A 27841-nucleotide genomic window follows, 5' to 3' on the forward strand; every position below is an offset into this window, starting at 1 on the left:
CTCACTGACGTGTTTTTAATCGTTTTTGGACAACAATGGAGGTCTACAGCATAGAGGAATAATATATATCAGACTTGCAGGTTTGGCTCTGCACATCAGATTTGTTGACAATAGGAAAAATATAGAAAATCGCAGCCTTATTCTTTAACTTTATTGACTACAAAAGTCAACTTATCTCAATTAGTTTTACATTTTCACAACTTTGAACATATTCAACTTAAGTTCAGTTAACTAACATTTTTAGGGCAGCAAGGGGATTTGTGTTTCTGAGATGAACCAGCTTAAAATGTATTACAGTGTAAAAATAACATTGTAGTCTCCAAAGTGATTGCTGAAGTCTGAGAGAGGGTGGGACATATAAGGAGAAATTATATCCTGATATATGACAAAAAGACCCAAGCTGTAATAAATCAGAGTCGTGTGTGTGTGTGTGTATCAGAGTGTTTGCATCATATGTTTCACACACGGCAAAGGACACACACAGCTGGACGTGCTCTGATGTGAAACATATGCGTTTTGTATTTAATCTGATTGCAGTGAGTGTGTGTATGTGTGTGTGTGTGACTATGAATCAAAGGGAGAAGAAGCTTAAAGCTGGGACATAGAGGGTGACCCTGGCAGTGTGAAACACAACCTGACAGGACAACTGGGAGGGTATATTACCACAAAGTCACCACAGTGTGTGTGTGTCTGTGTGAAATCTCCTCTCAGAGCTTCTGGTCACCACAGGGTGTCGTTCTCAATACACCGACCTTATCTGAGCAGTAGTCTCACACACACAAACAACGTTCATAGGCAACAATGTTTGATAATTAAATAGTTCAAAACAGGACTTTAGAGCTGCCTCAAGCAGAGTGGGAAAGTAGAGGCACAGGACTTCTCATCGGTTAGAGTCACATTGGCACTAACACACCCACACAAACACTGGCAGACATAAATGATGGGAATAAGGTGGTAAGAGTTGTTTGAGAATTATCTGGTAAAGGCTGCCCTCCAGTGGACAAACACGGTACCACGTCTCCCTATTTAGATGTTCAGTCCAGTAAGTTATTTGGACAGTTACACATTTTTTTGTTCTTCAGGCTCTGTGCTTCAGTACATTCAATTTGAAATAAAATAATGGATATTACACTAAAGTGCCGAGTCTCAGCTTTAATTTGAGTAGGTTCAACCTTAAAAGATGGGTTCACTATTTTTCTGGTTTCCAAATGAACAAGTTTTTTTTCTTGCTGCAATCATTCGTCCTGTTCATACTGACCGTTAGATGATCCCTTCATAATGCACTTACAATGTAAGTGATGGGGGACAAAATCCACAGTCCTCCTTCTGTGCAGAAATATATTTAAAAGTTTATCTGAAGCTAATATGAAACTTCAGCCTTGAAAAATTATGAACCCATCATTTAACCTGTTCCATCGTCTCACCTCTGGTCGGTGCTACAGATCACTGTAAATACCAAAACTATCAGACACAGGAACAGATTCTTTCCTCTTGTCGACATCCTGATGAACAGTTAATTCAGTCACTGTGCAATGAACCTGTAACACTGTAATACCTACTGTACCTACACACCTATATATTTTCTTATATATGCTCTATATTTGAGCAGGCTGCATATACTGCACATAACCACCTACTGTATGTATATAAATTAACTTATCACTTTTCAATCATTCAACTTTAAATGAATGTTTTATATAAAAAACAGCTGCTTTTCATGGATTTGGTCAATCCTGTTTATCTTTTTCTTTCTGCGATTATTGGAAAAGTTGTGCAATTTTTGGCACAAAATGTGTCTTTCAGCACTTGAATAAAAGACAGAATGTGAGAATGTGGATCTGGAAATGTTGGTCATGTATTCTGGAAATGCCCAACAGACAGAATGTACAGCAATGAAAAGAATATTAAGATATGATGTTCCTATATAGTTCTCTGCTTTATTTTTGTAATATTACAAATGTTCTCCTGTTGTAAAAAGACTATAACACAGAAATGGGGCTGAGCTGACCTGCCAACTCTGGATCAGTGGACACAGATAGTCGAGGAAATCTATTTGATGGAAAAACTGAAACATTGGGAGACTGTGAGAAACCCAAATGGAGAAAAAGCGGGAGAAATGGACATTATACCAAATGAAGAAAGCGACACTGTAGACTAAATAGATATTGACAAAGACAACGATATGTTAGACATATACTGTATATATATTTAATCTGATTTATTTTCTTCAAATTCATGTTTGTTCTTATTTTGCATGTAAAAACAAATTCTAAAAATGCATCCTTTGTTTCAGGGGATTAAATGAATCATCACTGTTCTGATTTCTTTTTTTTTACTCACTTCTAAAATGCTCTCGTTTGTATCTGTTCTTCTTAGTATGATTATTTCACAATCGCAGGAATATTAATAGTTCACTATGGCTCTGATGTTTGACTTCTGTACTGTCTGTCACCTGTAATATTTATCAGTACTCACTGTGAGCTGTTCTGCTTATGCTAAGAAAGAATATAAGACAGAAATGTGACATAAATGAAACTATAAAGACAGAACCACTTGTTTGTTTGCATTTCTGTACTTTGAATGTGAAAGCTTCCTTTATGAGCTCCCTTTATGAAACGCACATATTGGTATCTCGGTATCACATGGCAACCACTGCCGTGACCTCAGGTTATCACACTTAGATAAGTCTCTCATGTAACCACACAATGCCTTCTCACCTTTTGCAGTGTCAATACTGTGACAGATAGAATACTGTTATCAGGTGTGTGTCTTATCTTTTATTTCATTTACTTATTTAATCTTTATTTAACCAGGCGAGTCCCAGAGAGATTAAAAATCTCTTTTTCAAGAGAGACCTGGACAAGACAGGCAGCAGCACAAATAAAAACCCATAGTTATAGACAGAAACGCAAAAGGAGACCAATTTAAAAAAAGAAAATGAAATCAAGTGTAAGGAAACTCACTTTTCAAAAGAGAAATTTCTCGGAATCAGTTGTATCACCAGGTAAATTGAAAACATTTACATCCTAGGGGATCTGCCTCTAATTCTTTCATTTTGGATTTAAATGCATTTAATGAGATTAATTTGTTGAGTTTAAAGTCATTCTCCAAAGTATTCCATGCAGAGGGTTCAGAATACACAAATGCCCTTTTTCTTATTTCCATACAGGCATTTGGGACAGAAAGCATAAAGAAGTCCTGAGAACGCAAAGAGTACTTTCCGGCACTTATCTGCATGATAAAAAACACATAGGTCATATGGGAGCAGACCAAAAATTGCTTTATATGTAAAGGTGGTGGGTCAGAGCTTTACAATTGGTAATGAACCTCAAGGAAGCATGGTAAGCTGTGCCAACCGTATGAAGACACTGAGCGGAAATATGCATATATAAAAGATCACCATAGTCCAACACAGGTAAAAAAAAAAAAGTGACGGCAACAAGTCCCTTTTTTACATGATAAGAAAAACACCACTTATTTGGAAAATAAAAACCCAGTTTTTGCCTCAGCTTTCTTACTAGTGACTGCACATGAGGCTTAAAAGTGAGGGAGTAATCAATCAAAATACCCAGGTATTTTTATGAGTTAACAATTGCTTTTTCACTTCCCTCAAAAGTGACCACTGAAGGGATATTTCGTGACCTATGGGGTTTCAACTGACATAGGACATTTTGGACAGCAGTAAAAGCATTTTGCAAGTATTCAGTGGACTGTACAAGAGTTGACGCACAGCATTGTGACTCAGATTATTTATATAAATTGTGAATAAAAGTGGACCTAATACAGAGCCCTGTGGTACACCCTTGTCGACAGATACGGTATCAGAACATAGACCATCATATCTAATGCACTGAGACCTATTACGGAGGTAGTTTGAGAACCAAACGACTGCTTGCTCTGAGAGTCCTGAGTTAAGAAGTCTAAGTTTTAAAACATCATGGTTGACTGTGTTGAAAGCTTTGGACAGATCAATAAAGAGTGATGCATCATGTTGCTTCTTGTCAAGTGCAACATAAATGTTGTTGACTTCATCTCATTTCATCGTATTACTGTCACTGGTGGAACAGAATGGCTTTATTAAAAAAGAAAAAACTGCACTGAAATGAAGGAAGGAATCTGATACAGCTAGTGAATTACCTTTACATAAGTGGTGGTGCTGATTTTCTCCATGCTACCAGTTGAGAACCAAATCCTTCCCATCACCTCTCACTTTTCGGAGTCTGGGATTTATTTTCCATTGCACATCATGACATGACATCAAGAAAAACCTCATTAGGGTTCTTATGTAAAGCCAGATAGTTGCTGCCTCATTTATGTCATATGGTGTAAAAATTGTCTGTCCTGTTTTCCCTTGAAGTCACTTAATTAAGTAAAGTGGTATCTCATATTTGTATTTGGCTTGACTTTGGACCTAAATTGGGCCAAATCTAAATGATATTCAATCTAACTGGTTCAGGCAGGGTCCCATTATATTGTTGTGAGTCTTAATCTTTGCGTCCTGGGGTCCTCTACCGTCTCTTTTTGTTTGCAAATTAATTAATGCACATCAGTTTCAGTTACCAAGAAAATGAATTTCCTCCGGAGGGTGTCTGGCCTCAGCCTTAGCAACAGGGTGAGGAGCTCGGACATCTGGATGGAGCTCAGAGTGGAGCTGCTGAGGTGGTTTACGCATCTGGTTAGGATGTCTCCCTTTGGAGGTGTTCCATGCATGTCCAACTAGTTAGAGACTTGGGGCAGACCCAGAACACGTTGTAGGGATTACATATCTCTTCTTGCCTGGGAACACCTCAGGATCCCCCAGGAGGAGCTGGAGGATGCTGCTGGGGAGAAAAAGACGTCTGGGTTACCTCACTCAGTCTACTGCCACCGTGAGCTGGTCCCGGATAAGCGAGGGAAAATGGATGGATGGATGGAAAACATAATGAGATAATGTTTGTTAATTAATTAACGCATCTGGTGAGTCACAAAAATGTTGATACTCAAGTAAAATGCTCAGTGACAAAGTATCTCATTTTCTGCCAAAATATCTTATCCTGCAGTACAATATGTGCTTGTTTTGACAAAAGCATTTTTCAGCTTTTTTGTTAGTTAAAAACTTTACTGTCCATGTTCTAGAAAATCATCTTTGGCTTCACCACAGTGATTAAAAAACCCAATACAATACAGGATATCCTAATGTAATCAGGATTCTGAATGCATAGTCTGTTTTGAATTACACAAAAAGTTAGCCCTGTTTCCATTTTATTTTATTGTACTTTATTTTAACTGCACTTACTGTATGTACTTTAAATCTTGTTTGTTGATACTGCATCCTTGGTTCTTGTCCTTTCAATTGTCCTCTATTGTCAATTATTAAACATTTTTATGGTTATGTTTAGACGCTGGCAGCACTTGGTTAAGGTTAGGGGAAGATCATGGTATTGGTTTAATACAGAAAAGGTCTGTAGTGACTTGAAGCAGGAGACATCACGTGTTTATTAACAGTTAACTGAAACCACCATCTTTAAATGATCTTAAAAGTGCTTTTGCTGCTTAAACCACAGAGGAGATTCAGGATGTGAACCCGGTCTCTGGAGTCAAGAGTGCGTCATCCACCCTGACCACGTCCCTGCATCTTTGGAGCAATATGTAAATGTAGCAATTCATTCATCTAAAAAAAACTTTCCTGTGAACATTATCCAAGCAGTAATTGCTCAAGTGTCAGGACTTGTCTTTAGCCCTGCTAGCAGTGTTACTCTATGGATGGCAATGTTGGTGTGTGTTTTGGTTCAGACTGATTAACTACTATGAAATTTGGTACAGATATTCACGGTCTCTTCAGAGTAAATTGTAACAATTTTATTTATCATCTGACTTTTCTTCTAGCACCATCATCAGGTTAAGAATTTTATTGGTTTAAGACTTTATGATTTTTCGACCAAATATACCTGCAAAACCTAATGACATTCCCATTATGCTCAGCTGTACCTTGCGTTTAGTGTTTACTGGCAAATTCTAGCATGCCAATATGCTAAACTAAGATAGTGAACATGGTAAACATAATACCTGCTAAACATCAGTGTGTCAGCATATATCATATATCATATCATATCAACGTGTTCCTCTGATCATGATGACAAGTGGAAATAACCAAAAGGGAATTATAGAGAAGTGTTTGGTTAGGAAGTGTCAACTGTGTATGTTTTTCAACATCAATTTAGAGGAACAGAAACTTAATCTATCCCCCACAGGATTCAAGGGAAATCTGTAGAAGTACATATGAATGTTTGTTAAGTTTGCTGCAGTTTACTGCTTTGGGTCTATGAGGATCGATTATATTCATGTCCTGACTGACTCCACTGGGAACTAAATGTTTTGTCTGTTTAAAGAGGTCAAAGTCTAGTCTTTAGTAAACACCACCACAGAATTTTCCTCTGTCTATGTATAAAAAGTTCCCCCAAACTCACCATTTCAGATTTGTGATTTTGTGGGGAAAAACTTTAAAGATTTTCCGTCGTTTCCTTGTAAAACTCTGCTAGATAATATACTGGAGACCAGTATCCACAACAAAGCGGTTGTTTCCCATCTATATGACCTTATCACAAACTTCACGCCATCTCAAGACCTATTAATGGGAGACTGATTTAGACTATTCACACCTGACATTAACATGCGTCTTGGATGATCCGATCACAAGTGGACAGCTCTAAGTACATCAGAATACATCCCCACATGCGTCTTGAGTGACCACTTGTGATCGGATGTCACATCCCCACTCTATATGCAAATAAACATATGAATAATTTCCATTTGCAAAGACCAAATGCTTTGTCTTCCCATGCCTAGTATGCCAGAAATTAAAAAATGAAGAGGAAAAAGTTTGCAAAGACCTTGGTGCGCGGCCCCAGTGGAAATCAGACAGTGTGTTTCATGTGTACTCCATCCATGGGAATCCATTTTGCTTCTTGTTGTGGCTTCTTGTTTCACACTTCAATATGACGTCGTTGGTGTACGAATGACCACATACTCCCCATTCATCGAACATACTGGACCAAAGTCAGGCAGTGTAGAATTAAACATGAAAACAACACCCTATGTGATAGATGCAAGCAGGCTCCAGCTAGATTGATGCACATGTTTTGGCTTCGCCCCACACTATTTACCTTCTGCAAGTCAATTTTTGACTCTATTTCTAAAGCATTAAAAATCATTGACCCTTCCCCACTCATTGCTCACCTTGGCCTCCCACCCAAAAATATTCCTCTCTCTAACTTTCAGAAAGATGCCCCAGTCTTCTCCACCCTAATCGCCAAACGGTTGATTCTCATGGGATGAAAGTCTATTCAACCACCTCATATACACTGGATGAGAGATTAAATGAGTTGCTTGCTTGTTGAAAAGATTAGATATATGTATATGACAAAGCAAGGCAGAGACATTTCATTTTATTTGGGACCCTTTCATTTCTACCACTCCTGAAGTCTAATTCACTCTTGATTATCCCCAAGAACCTAAACCAACCTCATGCCAACATCCAGGAACATCACGTTGTCTCCTTTTTATTTATTTATTCATTTATTTTTTTCTTTTATGTGAGTGTAAATTTGCTTTAGGTGTGTTTTTTCTGTTGTGATAGGCTACTTTAGTTGTTGCTGTGAGGGTAATGGGAGGGGATTGTTATATGTGAAATCTTTGTTAACTATTGTTAGTCTAGTCTTAAGTTTTCTCATCAGCAAACCTTATTCACTTAAATGGAAAGAAATTGTGGTTTCCACTCTCCTCATTTTGAGGCACGTATCACGGAAACATGAACTGTCTGTTGCGCAATTCAGGCAAGAGTTTCTAAAATCCCTCCAACACTTCATGCTACATTAAAGTCTGTGTATCAAACAGCATCCTTGCCTTTTGTAGAACAAGTGTGCTTTGTTTTGTCTTCCCATCTCTGTGGAGACAGGCCCTAGAGGCTCAGTTTGTGGACCAACAGGAGCCCAGCTGTTGGGCCCCTGATCAAAGCAGACTGGGGCCTGGGCACTGTCAGTCCCAGTGTTCAGCAGCCCCATTCTGTTTAGGATTATCACACCTGCGGTTCAGGGATTAATCCCAGCAGAGACATGGGAACCAGGGACAAGATGGCTCCAAATGTCCAGTGTAGAAAAGGAGGAGGGACCAGTTACATCCCAGGACGTTGCCCCCATGAGGCCTATTGGTGCTTTTTTAACATTTGTGGACCAAAAAGTTGGAAAGGTGGGAGGCAGGTTCAGAGGAGGCTTGGTCACCAGAACCACACTGGCTCTGAATCATACAAACTGGTTTCTTCTGCTTTAGTGAGAGTGTTTTATGTTAGCTTCAGTTTTTTTTTCTGTGTCTGCTTTTTAACAGTGGCAGAATGTCACAACTACAAAAGCCTCAACACATGAATTCACTTTTTCCACTTTCTGACACTTTTACATTTATAGTTGCACAGGTCATGCAAACTGACATCACATGTGACACATATCAGAAACACACTTTTGACCTTGGGAGAGTCTAGTGGGTGGCCTTCCTTGAAGTTGGAGAGGCACTTTTGGTAAAGAGCAACTGTTTACTGACGCAAGCCTGACGCAAATTACTGCTGTGTCAGTGTCTGTGGTGATAAGTCAGGTGCAGTTGCTATTTGAATTTCTGTACCCTCCTCCCATATTTTGAACTTCTACACAGGAACAACTTAAAAACATATTGTATGAGCCCAGACAGGCAGCAGTTCTGCTTTTCTTCTATTTTATTGGCACAAAACCTTGGTATGTTCTTTCAGTCAATAAGGAGAAACACAATTAGGCTGTTTGGAGCATAAAATGGGCCCCAAATCCTCAGCAGCTCTGTGCTGTACTCAGTGGTGCTTTGAGCTAAATGCTAACATCATGCTCAAAATGACAATGATATAATTATATATCAATATAACAATATAATGTTTATCATGTTCATCATCTTGGTTTAGTGTGTTAGCATGGTAACAATTGCTAACTAGCACTAAACTGTAGCTAGTGTGGCTAAAACTAAACTGCAACAGTATATTCAGGCTGGCTGGGCAATAAATAAAATATATTGTTGTGTTATCATGTAGATTGTAAATGTATTAACTGTCACAGCCTGTCAAACAAACTGTCCTGTTCCAGGTGGCTAATTAGCTACCTAGCTATGCCGGGTCATTATAGGAAGATAACGAGACAGCAGCGAGAAATGCCAATAAGGTACATTCAATAAATGACATAATAATGAATGACAAACTCAATCCAGAATTAATTTATTGGAATGTGTTGGTCTTTTTTGTGTGTGTGCAAATAATATTTATTGAAAGTATGAAAAGCAATGAGTATTGAAAAGTCAAAATATATGTTATGTTATGTGAAAGTACATTTTATTTATAACTCTCTGCATGTTGTCGTCCTCCAATGCAGTGATCAGCAACTGAAATCATGTTTGAACTACAACAACGATGGCACTCAGTCATCTCCCCTTGATGTGAAAGCCGTCTAAATGAATGAAAATGTCATTGACTGACCAGGTACGGTCTGTAATAACTTGTTACTTATTAAAGACTGACCCCCCGACCCTCCAAGTGTGACTCTAGCTGTGTCATATGTCTGTGTTAGATCAGCTTTCTTTCTTTTACTGACCATGCAGAAAATCCTCTCCTTGTTTGTTTAGCTAATTCGGATGGCATTTTTCCCAGTCCATTCCCTCTGAGCCAGTTTGTCTAACAGCTTAATGTCTCCGGCCCTCTTTACCTTAAAAAAAAAAAAAAACCCAGAGCAATCCCTTTTAAAGCTCAAAATTCCACACAGATGTAAACCAATCCACACTGGTCAGGTGATGCATGCAGACACATTCAAGGATTTGTAAATAAATGCAAAAAAACAAACATTTTGAGACATTTATATGCACAGGAAGCTTTATTTTGATGAATGAATCTGAAGTTGCACATTTTTATGTAGAATACTGACACTTATTCAACTTAAGGTTGTATTTATGTGTACAATTGTTTGGTATTCGTAGATCACTTCAGTTCAATTCAAAATACTTTATCCATCCCTCAAGGGGCGTTTGAGGCAAGCGAGTTTTCAAACAAAGCACACATTACAGTTCATTCACTCACAAAGACAGTCTAAAAATATAAATATGACAATGGTAGAAATAGATAAACTATACAAGGATTAGTGGCGGAGACTGGTCTGTAGCTGGCCAATAATACCCAACACCACTAAGGCTTATATTATGTAAAAACTGTTAAAAAATGCATTTAAATTACTCACAAATCATCACACACATTTATAAATATTGTTTCATTAATGGATTATTAAACACACAATTGTCACCAGAGGCTTTTTATAGTCCCATTAGACGGTTTCGTCCCTTATTCTCTAATTTACAACTAACCAACCACAAATACAAATGTCTGGCAGTCGAACAGAAATGGTGCATTGATGCCATTTTCCCCCCTCAGATACAGTCCTTAACAGTGTTAAAAAGTGTTATGAAACATCATAATAGCTTGCGTTTATACTGGCCCATGGTTGAACTAACCTCTGGTAAAGACCTTTACAAGCACTCACTGCTACTCAGTCGGTCAGAACTACGAGGAAATCTCTGTTTGAACAAACTCTAAAGCAAAATTATTTGCTCTAAAAGTCTTCCAATTTATCTTCTTCTTTTTCCCGATTTCATGACAGGCTGCAGCCAACATGACATGCATTACCGCCACCTCTTGGAGTCATCAATGTCTCTAATGAACACCACAAAAAAGAACCACGTCCAGCCTGAAGGACACATCTCCTCCATGGTTGAGATCCGCCATCTTGTCTGCAGCCAGGTCCCTCCCCAAGGATCGGAAAAATTCACATGTTAAGGATTGTGTTCACATCATCTGGCAACACAAGAAAGTTGTTTAACTCCATTGGTCATATGAGGATTGAAAATAAAATATTCAAGCACTTCTGTATCATTAAGTGGCAAATGTTTTCCAGTTTTCCAGTCGTAATTACAACTTGGAGGTTGACGTAAAGGCTTTTTATAAGTCAGAAACTCAATTGACATGAACATTAGGCCATAGTTTGGTTTTCAACTAGTTTTACCCTAAGTGGCCAAAGAAGAAACTTGGTAATGCATCTTTAAGTACTGTATGTGAACTGTACTTACAGTACACAAACAGCTGTAATTTCTTTTAGTCATTTAGTCCAAATTAATAGCAGTGTTTCCTTTAATAGCTAGATAGACATAAAAGAAAGGAGAACAACTCACTAATATCCTATCTTTTCATTTTAAATTCAATAGATCTCTTCTATCAAGTTCTAAGTATTTATCTGACCATTCTTTCTCGCCAGTTAGATTAAAAATCAATGCTCAAAAGTCATCAATAAATTAAAACAACTCACATTTTATGTGGTAATCACAGTTGTAACCAGTAGAACTGTAGCAGCTGCAATCAGAATCGAAGCCCACACAGGGAGGCCCCACAGATGTTTACCTGTAGGCAGAGATGAACACTGTGATAAACTGCTTTACCCTTTATAATAATAACAATAAAATAATTTTCATAACATATTTCAAAACACAGCTACAATAAAAACAGGACATAACAATAAAAACACAGAAGATTAAATCTGAATGAAAACACTGCAAAAAAATAATGAATTCACTGTAAAGCAACTCTAAAAAGCAGGTTTTTAAAAGTGATTTAAAAGAAGAAGCAGAGTTTCCAGCTCTGATCTCCTCTGAGAGCCCGCACTAGGGTTAGGGTTAAGGGTTAGGGTAAAGGGTTAAGGGTTAGGGTTAAGGGTTGGGGTTAAGGGTTAGGGTAAAGGGTTGGGGTTAAGGGTTAGGGTTAAGGGTTAGGGTTAAGGGTTAGGGTTAAGGGTTAGGGTAAAGGGTTAAGGGTTAGGGTAAAAGGGTTAAGGGTTAAGGGTTAGGGTTAAGGGTTAGGGTTAAGGGTTAGGGTAAAAGGGTTAAGGGTTAGGGTTAGGGTTAGGGTAAAGGGTTAGGGTTAAGGGTTAGGGTTAAGGGTTAGGGTAAAGGGTTATCACCTTTGTGTCTCAGTCTAGACCTCACAATAACAAGAAGAGAGGCATCTGAGCATCTCAGGGAGCAGAGGGGGCATGAGGCAACAAAAGCTCTCTGGGCTTTAATAGTAAGCCGTAGAATTTTGTAATCAATTGGACGAGCGACAGGTAGCCAGTGTAGGGAAGCCAGGATCTGTGAAACGTGATCATGTTTCTTTGCACCAGTTAAAATCCTAGCAGCTTAGTTTTGGATGAGCTGTGAGCAGGAGAGAGATGTCAGAGAGCAAAGAGTCACAGTAGTCTGATCGACTGGTACTGAAGGTGAGTCTAATCTTTGAAATGTTTCTGAAATGTAGAAAACAGGACCCGTCCACTGATTTAATGAGTTACTGAGTGTCAATGAACCAAAGCTGTTAGATATTTGGATCTTCTGTTATTTCTGTAAATGAAAATCTGTCAAATATAAAAATCAAAACTTCCTCAGTCAAATTCATCAAGCACTTCTTGTTTTTCTTATCACTTTGGGAACAAGAGTTATGGTTTTTTTTAAAAAAGAGAACTGTAGCTACTAGCTAGAGTTTCACTGTTGAGTCATAGTCCTCTGAACAATGACTTTATTTTTACAAAGAAAATGACACTGAATTGTTGTGACATGCTGTAAACTAAATAAACCAGTGCTTTTTCAATTGATGAATCAATCAATGTGGTTTGGTTCTAGTTAATAAAAATATATAATAATGTGTTTTAGGTGCAGCAAACCATGACATTTTGTATTTGAACCCATTGTATTACACTGTTATTCCAGCAGGTGTCAGCAGCATCACAAGCTGCTGTTTGAGGTCAGATTATGTAACTCTGTATGTCACTGTGCTTTAGTTCAGGCCAGTAATTGTGAACATATAATTTCATCGCCTCATAATTGTGCATCTTGTAAAAATGAAATAAAATAAAAATCTTAATTTTATATAATTGTTTCACAAGAAAAAATGCCAAAAATGTTCCTGCTTCTCAAATATGCGGATTTGCTGCTTTTCTTTATGTTACATCACTGTGAATTGAATATCTCGGGGTTTGGGACTGTTGGTCGGACGAAACAAGACATTTGAAGAAGTTCCCTTAGGCTTCCGCTAATGACAGTAAAATTGGTGTATTTTCTTACCAGAAAAACATTACTGGCATGTCCTGTTTGGCTTGATGTGTATGTGGGTTCAAGTCAACAACAACAACAGTCAGGAGCCCAAATGAACAGTGAAACATGTTTTTCTTGCTGTAATCATTCCTCCTGTTCATACTGACCATTAGAAGATCCCTTCATAATGCGAAAATGTATTTAAAAGTTTATCTTAAGCTAATATGAAGCTTCAGCTGTCCGAATGAATCAAATCAAGTAAATATCTTTCAGCGTTACGTGTTGAAAGATATTTACGTATTAAATGTCTTTTTAGTGCCAGAGTTCCTCTTTTTGTTACTGTACTTCCCCTGCAGCTCAACAGGGAAACACTGTCCAATATACAGTAACTTCTGTGGTAAGCAATTTCTCATGAGAAAGATATGATATTGGCTCATGTTGACTATTCTCATGTCACATCATTCTATGTCAGAGAGCTAACTGCCTGTAAATGTACTCTAATGCATACAGAGGATGCTGGCTGAACCTGAGTTTCATGCAGAAAGATGTTGAAGTTCCACAGAACGATGAATTCGACAGATTATCTACAGGATTTTTTATGTTAAACAGTCACTAAACCTGTACTGTACACATGTATCTTCACTTTTAATATAGGGCTTTGATCTTAGTAGGTCGATTAAGAATGAAGGTCTCATCACACAGGTCAGCATTAGTTTGGCATTAGATTTTACATATCAAAAGTCCTGATTCAGTTGCTGAACTTTTTGACTCAAAGAGAAATGAATAAAAATCACCATGAAATTAAAACCTTTCAATTACACATTTAAGACTTTTAAGTTCTGCAAACACTCTGATTATGATCATTTATAGATCTACAGTAAGATCTATTAATCAAGAAGGCGTCTCTGTATGTGTTTTAACAAAAAACAACGAATTTGTAGACTGTGAAAGAAAATTGAATAGTAGGTTATCATTTTATAAATCTTTTATATAAATGTTACAAATGTTTTTAAACTAAGGGGTTTGTTATCAGCTGAATATGATGTAATGTCATTGTCATTTTAAGTATACATGTTGGTGAAGAAATCCTACTCCTAAGCTAGTTGAACTCTTGAACCTGTTTCTATCTGAGGATTGCTCACTGACCTCTGGGGTTAGCTAGAGATATCTTTGTCTTAAGCCTACTGTTTTAGAGACTGTGTGGATCATGAGACACCTAGACAAGCTTAAGTTGAAGGATGTCCATGTTTGAAGGTACTGATTGACCATGACGTCTCTGTTAGATTGTATATCGTGTATATATATATATATATATATATATATATATATATATATATATATATATATATATATATATATATATGTCATCACACTTGTTTGTAAGAAGGTGTAACGGTTTGTGGAAGTGTCCATTTAGGGACCAGGTATAAAGCTGTCTAGTTTGGGTTCACAATCTTTAGAGAAAGGGCTGGCTTTAGGGAAAAGGCCAGCTGAACAACATGCTTTCTCGCCAAAAAAACAAGATGATTGTATTTTTGTTTGTGTTTGGACATTTGTATGATTGTTACTGATGGTGTGATGGATTGTACAGTGTCTACAACTGCTTCAACAAGTAATAATGTTTTCTTTATGTCTCTGTGTGGTTCTTGAGCAACAATGAAAAATTTCCACAAGACAAAAGACTTTTTGCATTGAACTGGCAAATTGTTTTTTGCTCACACTTACCTTTCAGTTTGCCTTTGTCACTGTAATATGTACGAGTCCAATTTGCTCAAGTTTGGCTATATGTGATAATGTGAAGTATCACGTCTTTAACACTGGACTAGACTGTGTTGCGGATACTACAGATGACTCTAAATGACTGTAAAGATTCTATGAACTCACCTTTGTTGAAAACGTAGGTTTTACTCAATGTCACATTTAGGGTAGGGTTGTAGATGATGCAGGTCACGTTTTGATATTGACCTCCATTGAATCCTATAGTGCTGCTGACATTGTAGAGATGGTCCTCAGCATCCTGCACTGCTTTAGTGTGTTCATTCCTCGGGTCTGACCAGTGTTTAGAGTCGTTGAAAAGGTGTTGGAGTCTCCAGGAGACCAGCGGTTCAGGGAATCCCCTTTGGACAGTGCAGACGGCTTTCATGTCTTTCTCATTTACCTCGAGGCTGACGGTCTTGTAAGGAACTGTGAATAACAGAGTGAAGATCACCAAAAAAATATCACTGATGTTAGAATATCCCCTTATTTACTGTCTAACTATAAGTCAGATGGGAAGATACCACCACCACTTTTACTTCCACAGTCCTCCTTTTGTGCAAAAATGTATTTAAAAGTTTAATGTGAAGCTTCTAATTAGCTTCAGATAGTCAAATCAAGTAGATATATTTTTAATGTTACAGTCTTTTTAGTGCCAGAGTCCCTCTTTTTGTTACTATACTCCCTCTTTGCTTCTGCCACAGCGGTTGCTAGTCTTCCTGGGGTCCACGCCCTCAAAATACTTCAGAAAACAAGATACATGTAAGAGTAACTTATTAAACAACAACCAAATGGGGTGTACCTGATAATATGACTTTATAAATATGAGTATGCTATAATTAAATCTAACTCCTCCAGGGAACCAGGACAGTTTGTTGTCAGTTTCAGTAATGCTGGTGTGGTCATTTTCACAGTCATTTTGTGAAATGTATTTAAAAGTTGATGTGAAGCTTATATGAGGCTTCAGCAGTTTGAGTTAGTCATATCAAGTGGATATCCGCCACATTTACGTCTTTTTTAGCATCAACTTCCCTCTTTGTGTTTCCTTGGACAGTGTTTCCCTAAAAACTAAAAAGACTGTAACGTTGAAAGATATCTACTTGATTTGACTCATTTGGACAATTGAAGCTTCGTATTAGCTTCAGATAAACTTTTAAATACATTTTTGCACAGAAGGGGGACTGTGGATTTTGTCATTTGTGTAAAAAAGACAATATGGAGAGCAGGAATAACTAAATCTATAGCAGGAAATAAAACAGCAGTCTGGTGACCAAATGAACACTGAAACATGAGTCACTGACAAAATCATTGATGATCATTGATGCTAGGAAATCAGCTTTCAAATAAATTTTTTCCTCAAAATGAGGACTGTGGATTTTGTCCCCTACCACTTACATTATAAATGCATTATGAAGGGATTTTCTGACGGTCAGTATGAGCAGGTGGAGTGATAACTGTGGGGGAAGTGGTGGCGGCATCTTGCCACCTGACTTTCAGTTAGAGTAAATAAAGGGACTTTCCTTGCATCAGTGATATTTTTTCAGTGACCTTTACTCTATTATTCACATGTTTTAATGTTCATTTGGGCAACTGACTGTTTTTTTTTAATACAGACTTGAAAATTGTGTCCTTTAATGCCTGGACACATGTAAAAAGGTATTGATCTTCCTTTAATTAGTCTTTAGAGGTGCTGGTGGGCAGATTGTGTTACCTTTAGACAGATCCAGGCTAGCTGTTTCCCTCTGTTTGCTGTCTTTATGCTAAGCTAAGCTAACTGCCTGCTGGCTGCAACTTAAGATAAGATTGAACTTTATTGATCCCTGGAGGGAAATTTAGCATGACAGCAACACAAGAAGAAACCAGAGGTAGACAGGACTGGCAGATACGAGAGTGCTATTGACCTTCCCATCTGTCTGACTATACATTTAAAGAAAAGGTAAATCTCCATCCTTACCTGCAACATTTAAAGTGATCGGGCAGATATTTAGAGAGTGTTCCCATTTCCCTGCGCTATTTAAAACTGAAGCAAAAGCTCTGATAGTTCTTTTCCCATCTTCCAGTGTTAGGTTTTTAACTGTGACTGAAATATTCCCTCTTGTCATGTCCTCGGGGAAGGCTGTGACCCTGTCTCGATAAAGTTCCGTTACATACTCTGACATCTCCTTCCCTTTGTTAAAAGAGTACAAAACATCATTTCTGTCATCCTGCCAGTGAAAGCGCAGATCCTTTAAGTCAATGGAGGTGCTCATCAGGGTACATGGAAGGACAGTTGACTCGCCAGCAGTAGTGTTGACATTTAGCACCACTGTTGCATCACACACTTCATAAAAACACAGAAAATACAAATGTTAGAAGGACTCTCAAACAGTTCCTGTCTCAATCACACTCTGACACAACACTGGACACCATAACCGGTGCAAAATTAGTGTTTACTTTCACATTCTATGCTCATTTAATAAGAAATATTTCAGCTCAAAACCCAATTTCAAAATCTCTCAGAGATAAACAAGTACAAATGAAGAAATTCAAGAGTACAGAAAACTTACCAAACAGGTGACAGTATGCCACCAGTGTTATGAACATCCGTGAGAGGATGAGCTTATGTGCCTCACGCATCATAGAGGAGAACAGTTTGACTAATTTTAGAATCTAAACATCCAGCCTGATTCTTATCACATCTACTAACGATTTCAAAGTTGGATGTCTGTTTAAAATAGTCCATGCGCACAATCAGAGTGCTATTTCCTCTTCTGACAGAAACAACTGAGCAGCTCCAACCTTGTTGTTGTGGCATTCGTCTTGTAAAATCATTCATGTGACCCAAAGAGGAGAAGCAAGCGTGGCTCCAGCGTTCCTCACCGAAGTATAACAAGCAGTCAGATAGTAGTTGCCTTTTGGACCAGAGGCGCAGGGACAATGAAGAGCGATAGAAATCCTACATGTAAAATGATGAGCTTCAACTGTGCTGCTGAGGGTAGTTTGACGAGGAAGAAAAAAAGCACGTGGTCAACACACTGCAATGACGTCATGGTTTTTTTTTTCCGTTTTTTTTTAATTGTATCACTTCTCATTTGCAGAGGAGGCTGAAGGTTTCTGGGAACCCTCTGATGATACACTTGATTCCAGGAAGTGTTTGTTATGAATGCATGCGTGATACCAAAAATAGGCACAATGGTCACAAAGCCTAAAGAAGATGTCTGTGGTTACCTTTACAGGCAACTTCTCTGATCAATGTACTCTTAATAATCTAAATATTTCTTGTAATTTTCTGAAACGGCTGCAGTTTCAGAGAATCCTCCTTCTTCTTCATATTAGTCTGTGGGAGTTTTTAGGGTTTTTTTGTCTGATTTGTTTATTTGTTACATTGACATTGTGTTTGTCTTCTTGCCCAGCAATGTTCACAATCCAGTTTTGATTCATACAGCTGACTCATATCTGTAGTAGTGTGTATCGTAGTAGTAGTTTTTCATTTTGGTTGTAATAACAATGTCTTATCATGTTTCTTTCATGGCATAATTCATGTAATTCACTGCAACTGTCTGTTAATGTTAAATCATTTACTGAACCGAGCTAAAAGGACGACTGTGCAATAAATAACAATGATTAGAATAAAAATAGAAATGAAAATTAGAAAATTAAATATAAAGGATACAAATTTTCACCATAAAGTTTTCTGCTGGTTCAATCCTGCAACTGAAATTACAGTTATGACATCATATAAAAAGATTGGAAAGTAAACAAAATAGAAATAATAGAATCAATTGACAAGTGTGTCAATGTTTACAATGTGTTGATATAATGGAGTTTCACCACCATCTTGTGGTGATATCTCATATTTCCTCTTTTTAAGATTTAAGCAGTGGTGGAAGAAGTACTCAGATCCTTTACTTAAGTAAAAGTACTAATACAGCAATGTAAGAGTACTCCATTACAAGTATATGTCCTGCATGGTAAATCCTGCTTAAGTAAAAGTACATAAGTATTATGAGCTTGATGTAGTTAAAGTATTGCAGTAAAAGTACATAAGTATTATGAGCTTGATGTAGTTAAAGTATTGCAGTAAAAGTACATAAGTATTATGAGCTTGATGTAGTTAAAGTATTGCAGTAAAAGTAGTGGTTTGGTCCCTCTGACTGATATATTATTATATATGATATCATTAGATTATTAATAGTGAAGCATCAGTGTTAGAGCAGCATGTTACTGTTGTAGCTGCTGGAGGTGGAGCTAGTTTACACTACTTTATATACAGTTAGCTAGTTTAGTCCAGTGGTTCCCAACCTAGGGGTCGGGCCCCTCCAAAGGGTCAGTAGATAAATCTGAGGGGTCGTGAGATGATTAATGGGAGAGGAAAGAAGAAAAAACAAAGTTCTGACACACAAATCTGTTTTCAGTTTTTGGACTTTTTCTCTAATCTTTGATTTTTGTTGAAATATTGGATCAATTGAACATTTATTGAAATGAAAGCATGTGAGAAGTTTAGAGGGAAAAATCACTATTTGGTGGAGCTGTTAACAACTCATAGACATGTGAAATGCGACCCCGACTACACACTGCTTTTTGTAAGACGTCAAAAGACAAAAAGGTTGGAAACCACTGGTTTCATCTTTAACAATGTGTTGTATTTTAAAAGCTTGTTATATTATCCATTGTGTCAAATCTTCATCTGAAAAGTAACTAAAGCTGTCAAATAAATGTAGTGGAGTAGAAAGTACAATATTTCCCTCTGAAATGTAGAAAGTAGCATCACATGGAAAAACTCAAGTAAAAGTACCTCAAACTGTACTTAAGTACAGTACTTGAGTAAATGTATTAAGTTACTTTCCTCCATTGAAAATGACATAAGAAAAGTCACAAAAAACTGAGGAGGATCATGTTACTGAATCTAAATATTCATTACTTCTTTAATAACAATGGCAGATTACAGAGATTTATGAAAGTTATGTTTGTATGGTTATGACAGTTGGTTCAAGTATTTTACATGTGGGTATTTTACACATGCTTTCTAGAAGAGCAGTTTAACCCATTTAGACAAACAAGCCTAACTCAGTGAACTGACATTTGAATTCTGTGTGACAACCTGCAAGTGATTGGGAAAAATGTTATGAATGTAAAAGCAATGTTGCCAGACAGCGATAATTCATATCACATAGTATGATCTTCCTGTCTTGCCGCTGCTCCCTTTGTACATTTAGCTGAGGGAGACTTATCAGTCTCAACTGAGACAACTCTCTCTAGTCTGCTGCAGCACCTTCGGCCTTTATTTACCTTCAGAGTGAGTTTACTGCCTGTATCCCAGACTGGATCCTGCTGCCTGCTATACCTCACGTCACTGAGACAATAAAATTGACCTTGATCTCTCACTTTTTTTTAACAGCAGAGGTGAACTTGCCAAGTGGAGGAACAGCTGCTCGTGTGTGTGAAGTATTTCTAGTAAGTGTCGTCTCATTTCTTAACAGTTGCACTTACATAATGAACTTGATTGAATTGGGATTAATAAGTGACAACACTGAAGGAAACAGCTGGAATGAAGTATCTTAAATTCTTCACCCAGAAGAATTTTCATGTTTTGAAATAAGTATGATCTTGTCTCTTTTTGCATATTATGTGTCAAAAAACTTTTAGTCTGACTGATAATAAAACTTAATGAACATATGAAGTAATGAAACTGGTAATGTGTTTTTGTGACAATATAACATAACTATAATAAAGTATTCATCACAGATCACCAAAAGATCTTTTATCTTTGTTTTCCCAGTACAGACATGTCTTCTTCAAGCCTCTTGATTTTACTTCTGTGTGGTAAGTTCACTGAATCATTTGAAAGCACAGCATAAAAGAGAAGTAGTAGTTTTACCACTACTTATCTTATCAAATGATGTGTCAAAACAGTGATCATTTGTATAGAGCCAGAGGTCAGTGTCATGGAGACTCAGACAACACAGGTCATCCACAACAAGAATTCCTTCAATCAATTTAATTGCTTTTTCTTTAAATTCAGCATTTTTGAAACTCAAACCGGTGCCTGTAGGGAGAGAGGACAAAGAGCTGCAGCAGCAAGGCAGCTGAGAGTCTAAGAGAGACTACAGCCGTGGCTTAAGGAACAGCAGTGTATCGGGCCCAGGTGCATTGAGTGAAGGTAATTAGTCACCTGTAGGGGAGAGACACTGATCAGAGACCATATAAACTCCCAGATGACAACAGGGGTCATCACAGTGTATTTTCGGAGCAGTGGGCTTTTGTTTTCGGGATAACCGGCTGTCGGACTATGAGCTTTCAGTCCAATGGGACATTTTTAACTATTGGAGTTTCGAAATAGTGGGCTGTCGGACCAGTGGTATGACACCTTGCTGTAGGAATTTGTGCACACAAATAGTTTTATGATTTAATGGGGGAATTATGAATTATCATTGCATGCTTCAAATATGAAATTATTCGTCCAGCAACATACCTCACATAAGAGTAGGTATAATAATAGGGAAATAGTCCTTCTTGTTGGCCACACAAGAGATGTCAATTAGAATGATGGATGTTATTGATCTTAATTATGATTTTGCAAGGGTATAGGTCGTTTAAGGTTAAGTGACTGAGATGCAAACACAAGAAAAGACCAACAAGTTCATTTTTAGTTACATACTTTGTATTATTAATTATTCATTTGTCTTATTTATTGGGACCATGTAGAGTGTTAAACATAAATGTTACCATTTGACGTACTGTACCAGAGTTAGTTTATAGCTAATTTTCATCTGCAGTCCCTTCCGCAGGTCACAATTAACATATAACAGCACAATAACAACCTGGCACTAACATACTAAGAGAAAAATACAGAGAACTTTTTTTTCTTTCCAAATTAACACAGAAAACATCAAATCTAAAAAATTAAGGAGCTAAATGCCTGCACAAGTTTAATTAGCAGGACACCCTTCCTGTACAGTATGACATCTGAAGAAAGGATTCTCTTGAAATTCAGCCTCTTATGTGCATGTTTCAGTATATTTTTAGCTTTTAGTTTCTCACTGTTTTGATGAGTCAGGATGACATCATTTCTCCTCTTACTAACAACTCTTACTATATCTCAATCTTTTCTTTTCTAGCACCCATCATGGGTCAGATATCTGTCCCTCTCAATGCCACTGTTGGAGGGTCCATCCTGATTCCATGTTCACTACCAGTGAATTCAACAAGCATCAAATGGTTTTACTGGCAGGAGCATGGGTCTGAAAAACTTTTGTTCCACTGGCATATCAGTGAGAAAACACAACCAGTAGCTGATGAATACAGGAACAGGTGTCAAGTTTTCAATACTGAGTTTAGTTCTGGAAATATTTCTATTAGACTTAACAATGTTAGTGTTGGAGATGACCAGAAAACATTCTTGGCCTTTGTTGGTTTTGATTCTACTAAACGGCTTATACATCAGTGCAAATCCTCTTTGCAGGTCTCAGGTATGGAATAGTAGCTTCTTGCTTTCAAACCAAAATCTATACACATTAAAATACTATAAATATCTCTAGTGTGTAAACCATCATGCTTTCTGACACATCCACAGCTGCCTACCAAGATCTTAACCTGACCATTAACAACACATTAAACAGTGCAACCTGTACGGCACATGGAGGATACCCTAAACCTGAAGTGAAATGGACTGGTCAAAACAAATTCAGCGGTGAACAACTGAAACTGAAGGATGCTCAGACGTCGCATCAGCAGCATCCAACCAAGAAAACCTTCTCTGTCACAAGCACCGTCAGTGTCAAAGAGCTGCAGTCTGTAACCTGCCTCGTGTATAACCCTCACTCCAAACAGCAGATTGAGGACACTGCAGTGATTGATGCTCCTGGTGAGTGATACAGATACAGATAAATAAAGATAATAAGATGCTTCCCTGATGGTATTGCATTATGGATAAGAATCTAAACATCTAAAGTGCCTAAAACTTTTGCACAGTACTGTAATGCTAGTAAACACAATTCACCATTAATAAACTATAATGAAACTTACTTTAAATAAACTATAAGCAGTTTCAGTTTCTAGATTTCTATATTACATAAGTAACTGAAGATTTGGGCAGCTTGTGGAATATTCAGTTGTGGTAATACATAGCAAGCAATTAGTACATCGATCTATCTATCTATCTATCTAATTAACATCAACATGATGTAAATGAGTCAGATTTAGCCAAAAGGCAAATTTTCAGCTGCAGTCCCTGGACAGGTTGATGTTAAACATTAAAAGAAACAAACAATACAAACAAAAAGCAGATATTGACGTGTTCAAAGATGTGTTTATATTATTGCAACATGTTAAAATAATTTGTTACTCTGTTATCTCTCCTAATTTACAGGTGAGGAGCTGCTGAGTATAATATGTGTAGCAATTGGAGTCGTTGCTGCCATATTATTTCTATTTCTTGTGTATTTTGTCTACAGAAAATGTGAGTAACTTCAATTTATTCTCTATTGTGATTGTTATTTGCTATCTTTTTGTTGCTGGATATAAAGATATCATCAACTTGTGAAAAAGCATGAACTCAAATACCACACAGACACCTTGTGTACAAAACAGTTTATGTGCAGATGTACCCACCTTCTGATTCTATCCACAAGAATATCCTATATTCATACTGTCAGTGGTATTGAGCAAAAACATACAACAGTTCGATATAACAAAACAATCAAAGCTGAGTGGTCCACTAAATAGCTTCTTCTGAGCTTTCAACCGCATCTCACATCAGCTAACTGAGTTTGCTCAGGTGTCCTTCAGTGATTGGTCATCACATGTCAATCTTCGGTCATGTGACTATCTCCTAGAAATGACGTTTCTACACTACTAAACTTTTTCCAGTAATGCTGCCATGCTGAACATAATCTCTGCCTGGATTATGTTCACAGAACATCTGAAGATTGAAGTTACATTTAAATACTGCACAACAGGTGTAAACGTTCACATCCTGACTGCTGCGTGTGCTTCAGTTTAGGCAACAAAATCACTTTGTTTAAGATTAAGGAAAGATTTTAGTTTTGGTTAAATGTTATCTGGGGCATATTCTGCTTTTTGTGATTTGCTGACATTTATATTCTGTTATGATGTTGGATGTTGGTCAAAGTTCCAAAACTTGAGGTGAACATATGTAAAAGTGCTCCCTGTGAGACAAAACCCAGGTTTCAGCTGCCCTGGACGCTTCGTTTGCAAAGTTTTTTTTAACTTTCCAGGTGAGATGATGTCAGCTTATATGGTAGTGTACAAATAATGACCTAAATAGTGTAGGTAGCATCCATACGGTACACAAAAAAAGAAGTCTCTCTTCCTGTGAGTGGTTCACATTAACCTGATGGCAAATTCAAAACATACTCATCTCCTACATGAACTGTGACAAACCTTTACATCATGTGATATCATTTAGAGAGGTGTAAAACATCAATAGACCCACAGCTATTTTGTTGTGCCCTCATGACTGAAACATTTACCTTTAATTCCAGGTCAAGATTCAAACCAGAGGCTTCAGCCAGTAGAGAATGAAGAAGACTCAAGACTCTGACAGAAATGCTCCTGTTTCTGAGGACGTTTTACTAGACAATGTGAGGCGGGATCCTGCTTCAGGCAGTGCTTCCAATGAGGACACCACTGCTGCTGCTGTTACTGCTGATAGAGAAGAGAAAACAAACCTATTAAGCGACAGCAAAGAAGATTCAAGTGAGACAAAATCCACAGAAAGTGACAAAGACAAATGAATCAGATCTGGGATCAGAGCTGGTGCAGACAGGGAGGCAACAACAGAAGTTAAAGGGTTATGGCAGGAAACTGCTAACACCTACAGTATGTGCAAAGATTTTCCTTCATACATCAGAGTGGAGAGAAGTTTAAACAGATGTGTGTTGTGTTTGTGTCCCACTCTATGTCCCAAATTACAAAAAGAGTGAAACACATGAACTATCCCTCCCTGCTTAATAGACGGGTTTATGAGGAATGTCACGAGTGTTAAAGGGGGCATATTCTGCTTTTTGTGATTTTCTAACATTCATGTACTGTTATGATGTTGGATGTTAAAAATAGTTAAAGTTCCAAAACTTGAGGTGAACATATGTAAAAATGCTCCCTGTGAGACAAAACCCAGGTTTCAGCTGCCCTGGACGCTTCGTTTGCAAAGTTTTTTTTAACTTTCCAGGTGAGATAATGTCAGCTTGTTGAGCATGTCCATAAACAGCCGTCCGTTCTGTAATCTTTGTTGTTGAGGTCGTTGGTGTTGTTGAAAGTCATATTCTGGATCAGATTCAGGCTTGAATATGATGTTGATGTTGTCTGTCTCTATTATCATGTGACTGAAGTTCCACTCTTAGGACAGATGGTGAGATGCAGTTAAAAGCTCTAAATAGTCAGTGGACCTTTTGAGCTGAGATTATTTGTTACACATACTGTTCCTAAAGGTCAAGAATGAACTTGAATGCTCAAATTTAACAGGTCTGCTTACAATGGTAAGAATGTGTTTATTACTACTGTAGCTCTAAGAACATACCATCATGTTGAAGGCTTGACCACAAAAGGAAATTTAATGTCATCACTTCTCTGCTGTTGGTGTGACACCCCCCACACTGCAGTCATAACCAGAATCAGATTTACAGCTCTTATAAGAAACTATCTCATCCCTGTAAATGACATTATTCATAAAAGTATCAAAGTGGCTTAAAAATAAATTAAAACAGAAGTTAAATATGTATCGTATATGGTAGTGTAAAAAGAATGGACTAAATCCATACTGCACAAAAAAACATGTCTCATTGATCTCATGACATCATCTAGAGAGATGTAAAACATCAATAGACCCACAGCTATTTTGTTGTGCCCTCATGACTGAAATATTTACCTTTAATTCCAGGTCAAGATTCAAACCAGAGGCCTCAGCCAGAAGAGAACGATGAAGACTCAGCTGACGGCAATGCTCCTTACGAGGAGCGTCACATGTGAGATGTGTGCAGGCGGGGGGCAGAAAGTTAACCAGAATGACTGAGAGCTTATGAGAAGATCAACGTTTGATGTTGATTTTGTTCCTTAAACTGCACAAATCAGAGAAGTAATGGATGGAAAATGTTCATTATCTCAAGAAGGGAAAACCTCCCAGTTAGCTCACAGTTCAGGATTAGCTGTTAGCTTCAGAGATCAGGTCAGAGTCCAGGATTTTATGAAGGAGGTGGATGATTTTACACTGAAACTGCAGGAAGAAACATTAAGTTTAAGGTCAGACAGCTCACTCTGTTACTGAGTGTTTATGGATGTTTAGTGTAGTTTCAGTGTGTTTATGTATAAACTGATGGCTTTGGGTGGAAAATGCGTCCTGTTCTTATGTAAAAAATTTTCAGAGAGAAAAATCTGTGAAGAAAGTTGAACATGCTTTCTGGTCATAATCCTGTGTGCCTGATCAATAATACTGATTAAATCCTGTATTACCTGTATACACTGCAGGTCAGTGTTGAGTATAGTATGAGGAAACAGCAGGATTTTTGTTAATGTTATGACTGTGATCAGAATCAGTGCATGCTAATGGTACTGTAATGTCTGTAGATGTCTATCTTACAGACATAAATAATAAACTGAGCCGACAGGATCTTCTGGTCCTAACTTTCATTCATTACAGTTACTTTACTGACATTACTTTGTTTTTCATGCTAACGTTTATTATTTGTTTATGCTAACGTTACTTATCTTCTTGCTGATGTGACTTTCTTGTTTTTATGCTAGTATGACCTTATTGTTTCTATGCTAACATTACTTTTGTGAAGGCAGCTTCTGTGCTTTTAACCCATGTTGATGATTTTGGACACATTCAATGTATTTTGTCTGTGTAGTCTGTGTTAGTGTTATCACTGCTACTAGCTGCCATTTTTTTCCCCTTAGGTACAACATTTTCACTGTAAATAACAAATATTACATCAAAGACATTACATCAGTTGTTCAAGGTGCTGTTTCTAACTCGAGTGTGTGTCATATTTTAGCTAGCCGAAGCTGACAAAGGTCTATGGTATGATGAAAAAATGTCCAAGCTAGTGTTAAAGGTCTCACTTAGAATGCCCGAGACACACTTCACCCAAACCTACCTCTGAAATAATTTTCTGTAAAAACTCAATGAAAATGGACAATTAACTAAAAAAACATGATTGAAAATACTGTAAGTTCAACTGTTACTAAACTTTTGTGCAAGTTAACACTCCTTCTTAGATCAGCAGGAAGCCAGTGGCCTGCAAAGCAAGCTGTGGTTTCTTGACAGACAAATACATACATCTCTGATCTGTGTCTGTGAAGTTTGGGAAATAACTATATGTTCTGTACAGTGTAAACAAAAATAGTTTGCTGATGTTCTGGTTGGTTACCATATATGGAGTTTAAGATGTAGATGCTTGAAAACAAATGATATAAAAGTGGAGGCCAGAGAGGTCTCAGGGCTTTTTATGCCCTTTTTGCTTTTTGACTTCTTTAAATCCTAGAGAGAGTTTTCTTCTTTTTAACTTTTATATTCAAGTTTTTGTATTTTACTTTTTACATTTTGTAATACTAGTTTTTGTAAAGCACTAATGAAACTGGTTTGTATTTTCATACACTCCAACCAAAGTTCCTGGCTTGTGCTCATCTCTGAGGTCTTCTGGTTAGCCCTTTAAGGTAAGCAAGATGCCCCCTGAGATACGGCTGACATTAGATCTAAATTTATTTATAGTGAAAAATTATAATGGAAATTGTTAAGGATAAACATGTAATGTTTATTAATTAACAGTTTTGGACAAATTGAAATTGACCTGCTGCACCTGTAATAGAAGTATAATTTCAGTATAGAACCTGTAATAAGCATATCTGATTGAAAGGTGTATGTGTTGTCGGGGCACTGAAGCTGCACTATAAAACTGGACGAGTGCCCTCAGCCGACAGAGTGGACCTCCTCTAGAGATAGCCTGTTAAA

The 27841-nt window shown here is 37.5% G+C and overlaps 2 protein-coding genes and 1 long non-coding RNA gene across 6 annotated transcripts; 2 read left to right on the forward strand and 1 right to left on the reverse strand.

Moving 5' to 3' along the window:
- Positions 1 to 5395: 5395 nt before the first annotated feature.
- On the forward strand, positions 5396 to 10831 carry LOC122992165. The gene is made up of 4 exons (XR_006405993.1): positions 5396 to 5628; positions 9132 to 9206; positions 9414 to 9520; positions 10686 to 10831. It is a non-coding gene; the product is annotated as an uncharacterized LOC122992165 (long non-coding RNA).
- LOC122992161 (CD276 antigen homolog) lies at positions 9969 to 17861 on the reverse strand. Its single transcript, XM_044365815.1, has 5 exons — positions 17442 to 17861; positions 16850 to 17215; positions 15025 to 15324; positions 11388 to 11479; positions 9969 to 10879 (listed from the first exon to the last, which is right to left on the reverse strand). The coding sequence occupies exons 1-4, from the start codon at positions 17512 to 17514 to the stop codon at positions 11391 to 11393; spliced, it is 828 nt and encodes a 275-aa protein (XP_044221750.1). The 5' UTR covers positions 17515 to 17861; the 3' UTR covers positions 9969 to 10879; positions 11388 to 11390.
- Positions 17862 to 20254: 2393 nt separating this feature from the next.
- On the forward strand, positions 20255 to 25827 carry LOC122992160 (butyrophilin subfamily 3 member A2-like). Of its 4 annotated transcripts, none has more exons than XM_044365813.1 (6): positions 20255 to 20328; positions 20654 to 20697; positions 21993 to 22343; positions 22448 to 22738; positions 23243 to 23332; positions 24378 to 24796. In XM_044365813.1, exons 2-6 carry the CDS (start codon positions 20661 to 20663, stop codon positions 24434 to 24436), a joined length of 828 nt encoding a protein of 275 aa, XP_044221748.1. In that variant the 5' UTR covers positions 20255 to 20328; positions 20654 to 20660; the 3' UTR covers positions 24437 to 24796. The 4 variants fall into 4 exon arrangements, 3 of the variants coding, with proteins under 3 accessions (XP_044221748.1, XP_044221749.1, XP_044221747.1); XM_044365814.1 differs by having other exon boundaries at positions 20290 to 20328; positions 20659 to 20697; XR_006405992.1 differs by lacking the exons at positions 20255 to 20328; positions 20654 to 20697 and adding an exon at positions 25772 to 25827 and having other exon boundaries at positions 21730 to 22343; positions 24378 to 24591.
- The last annotated feature ends 2014 nt before the right edge of the window (positions 25828 to 27841 follow it).

This window comes from Thunnus albacares, chromosome 11 (assembly GCF_914725855.1).
Source record: "Thunnus albacares chromosome 11, fThuAlb1.1, whole genome shotgun sequence".
Lineage (NCBI taxonomy): Eukaryota > Metazoa > Chordata > Actinopteri > Scombriformes > Scombridae > Thunnus > Thunnus albacares.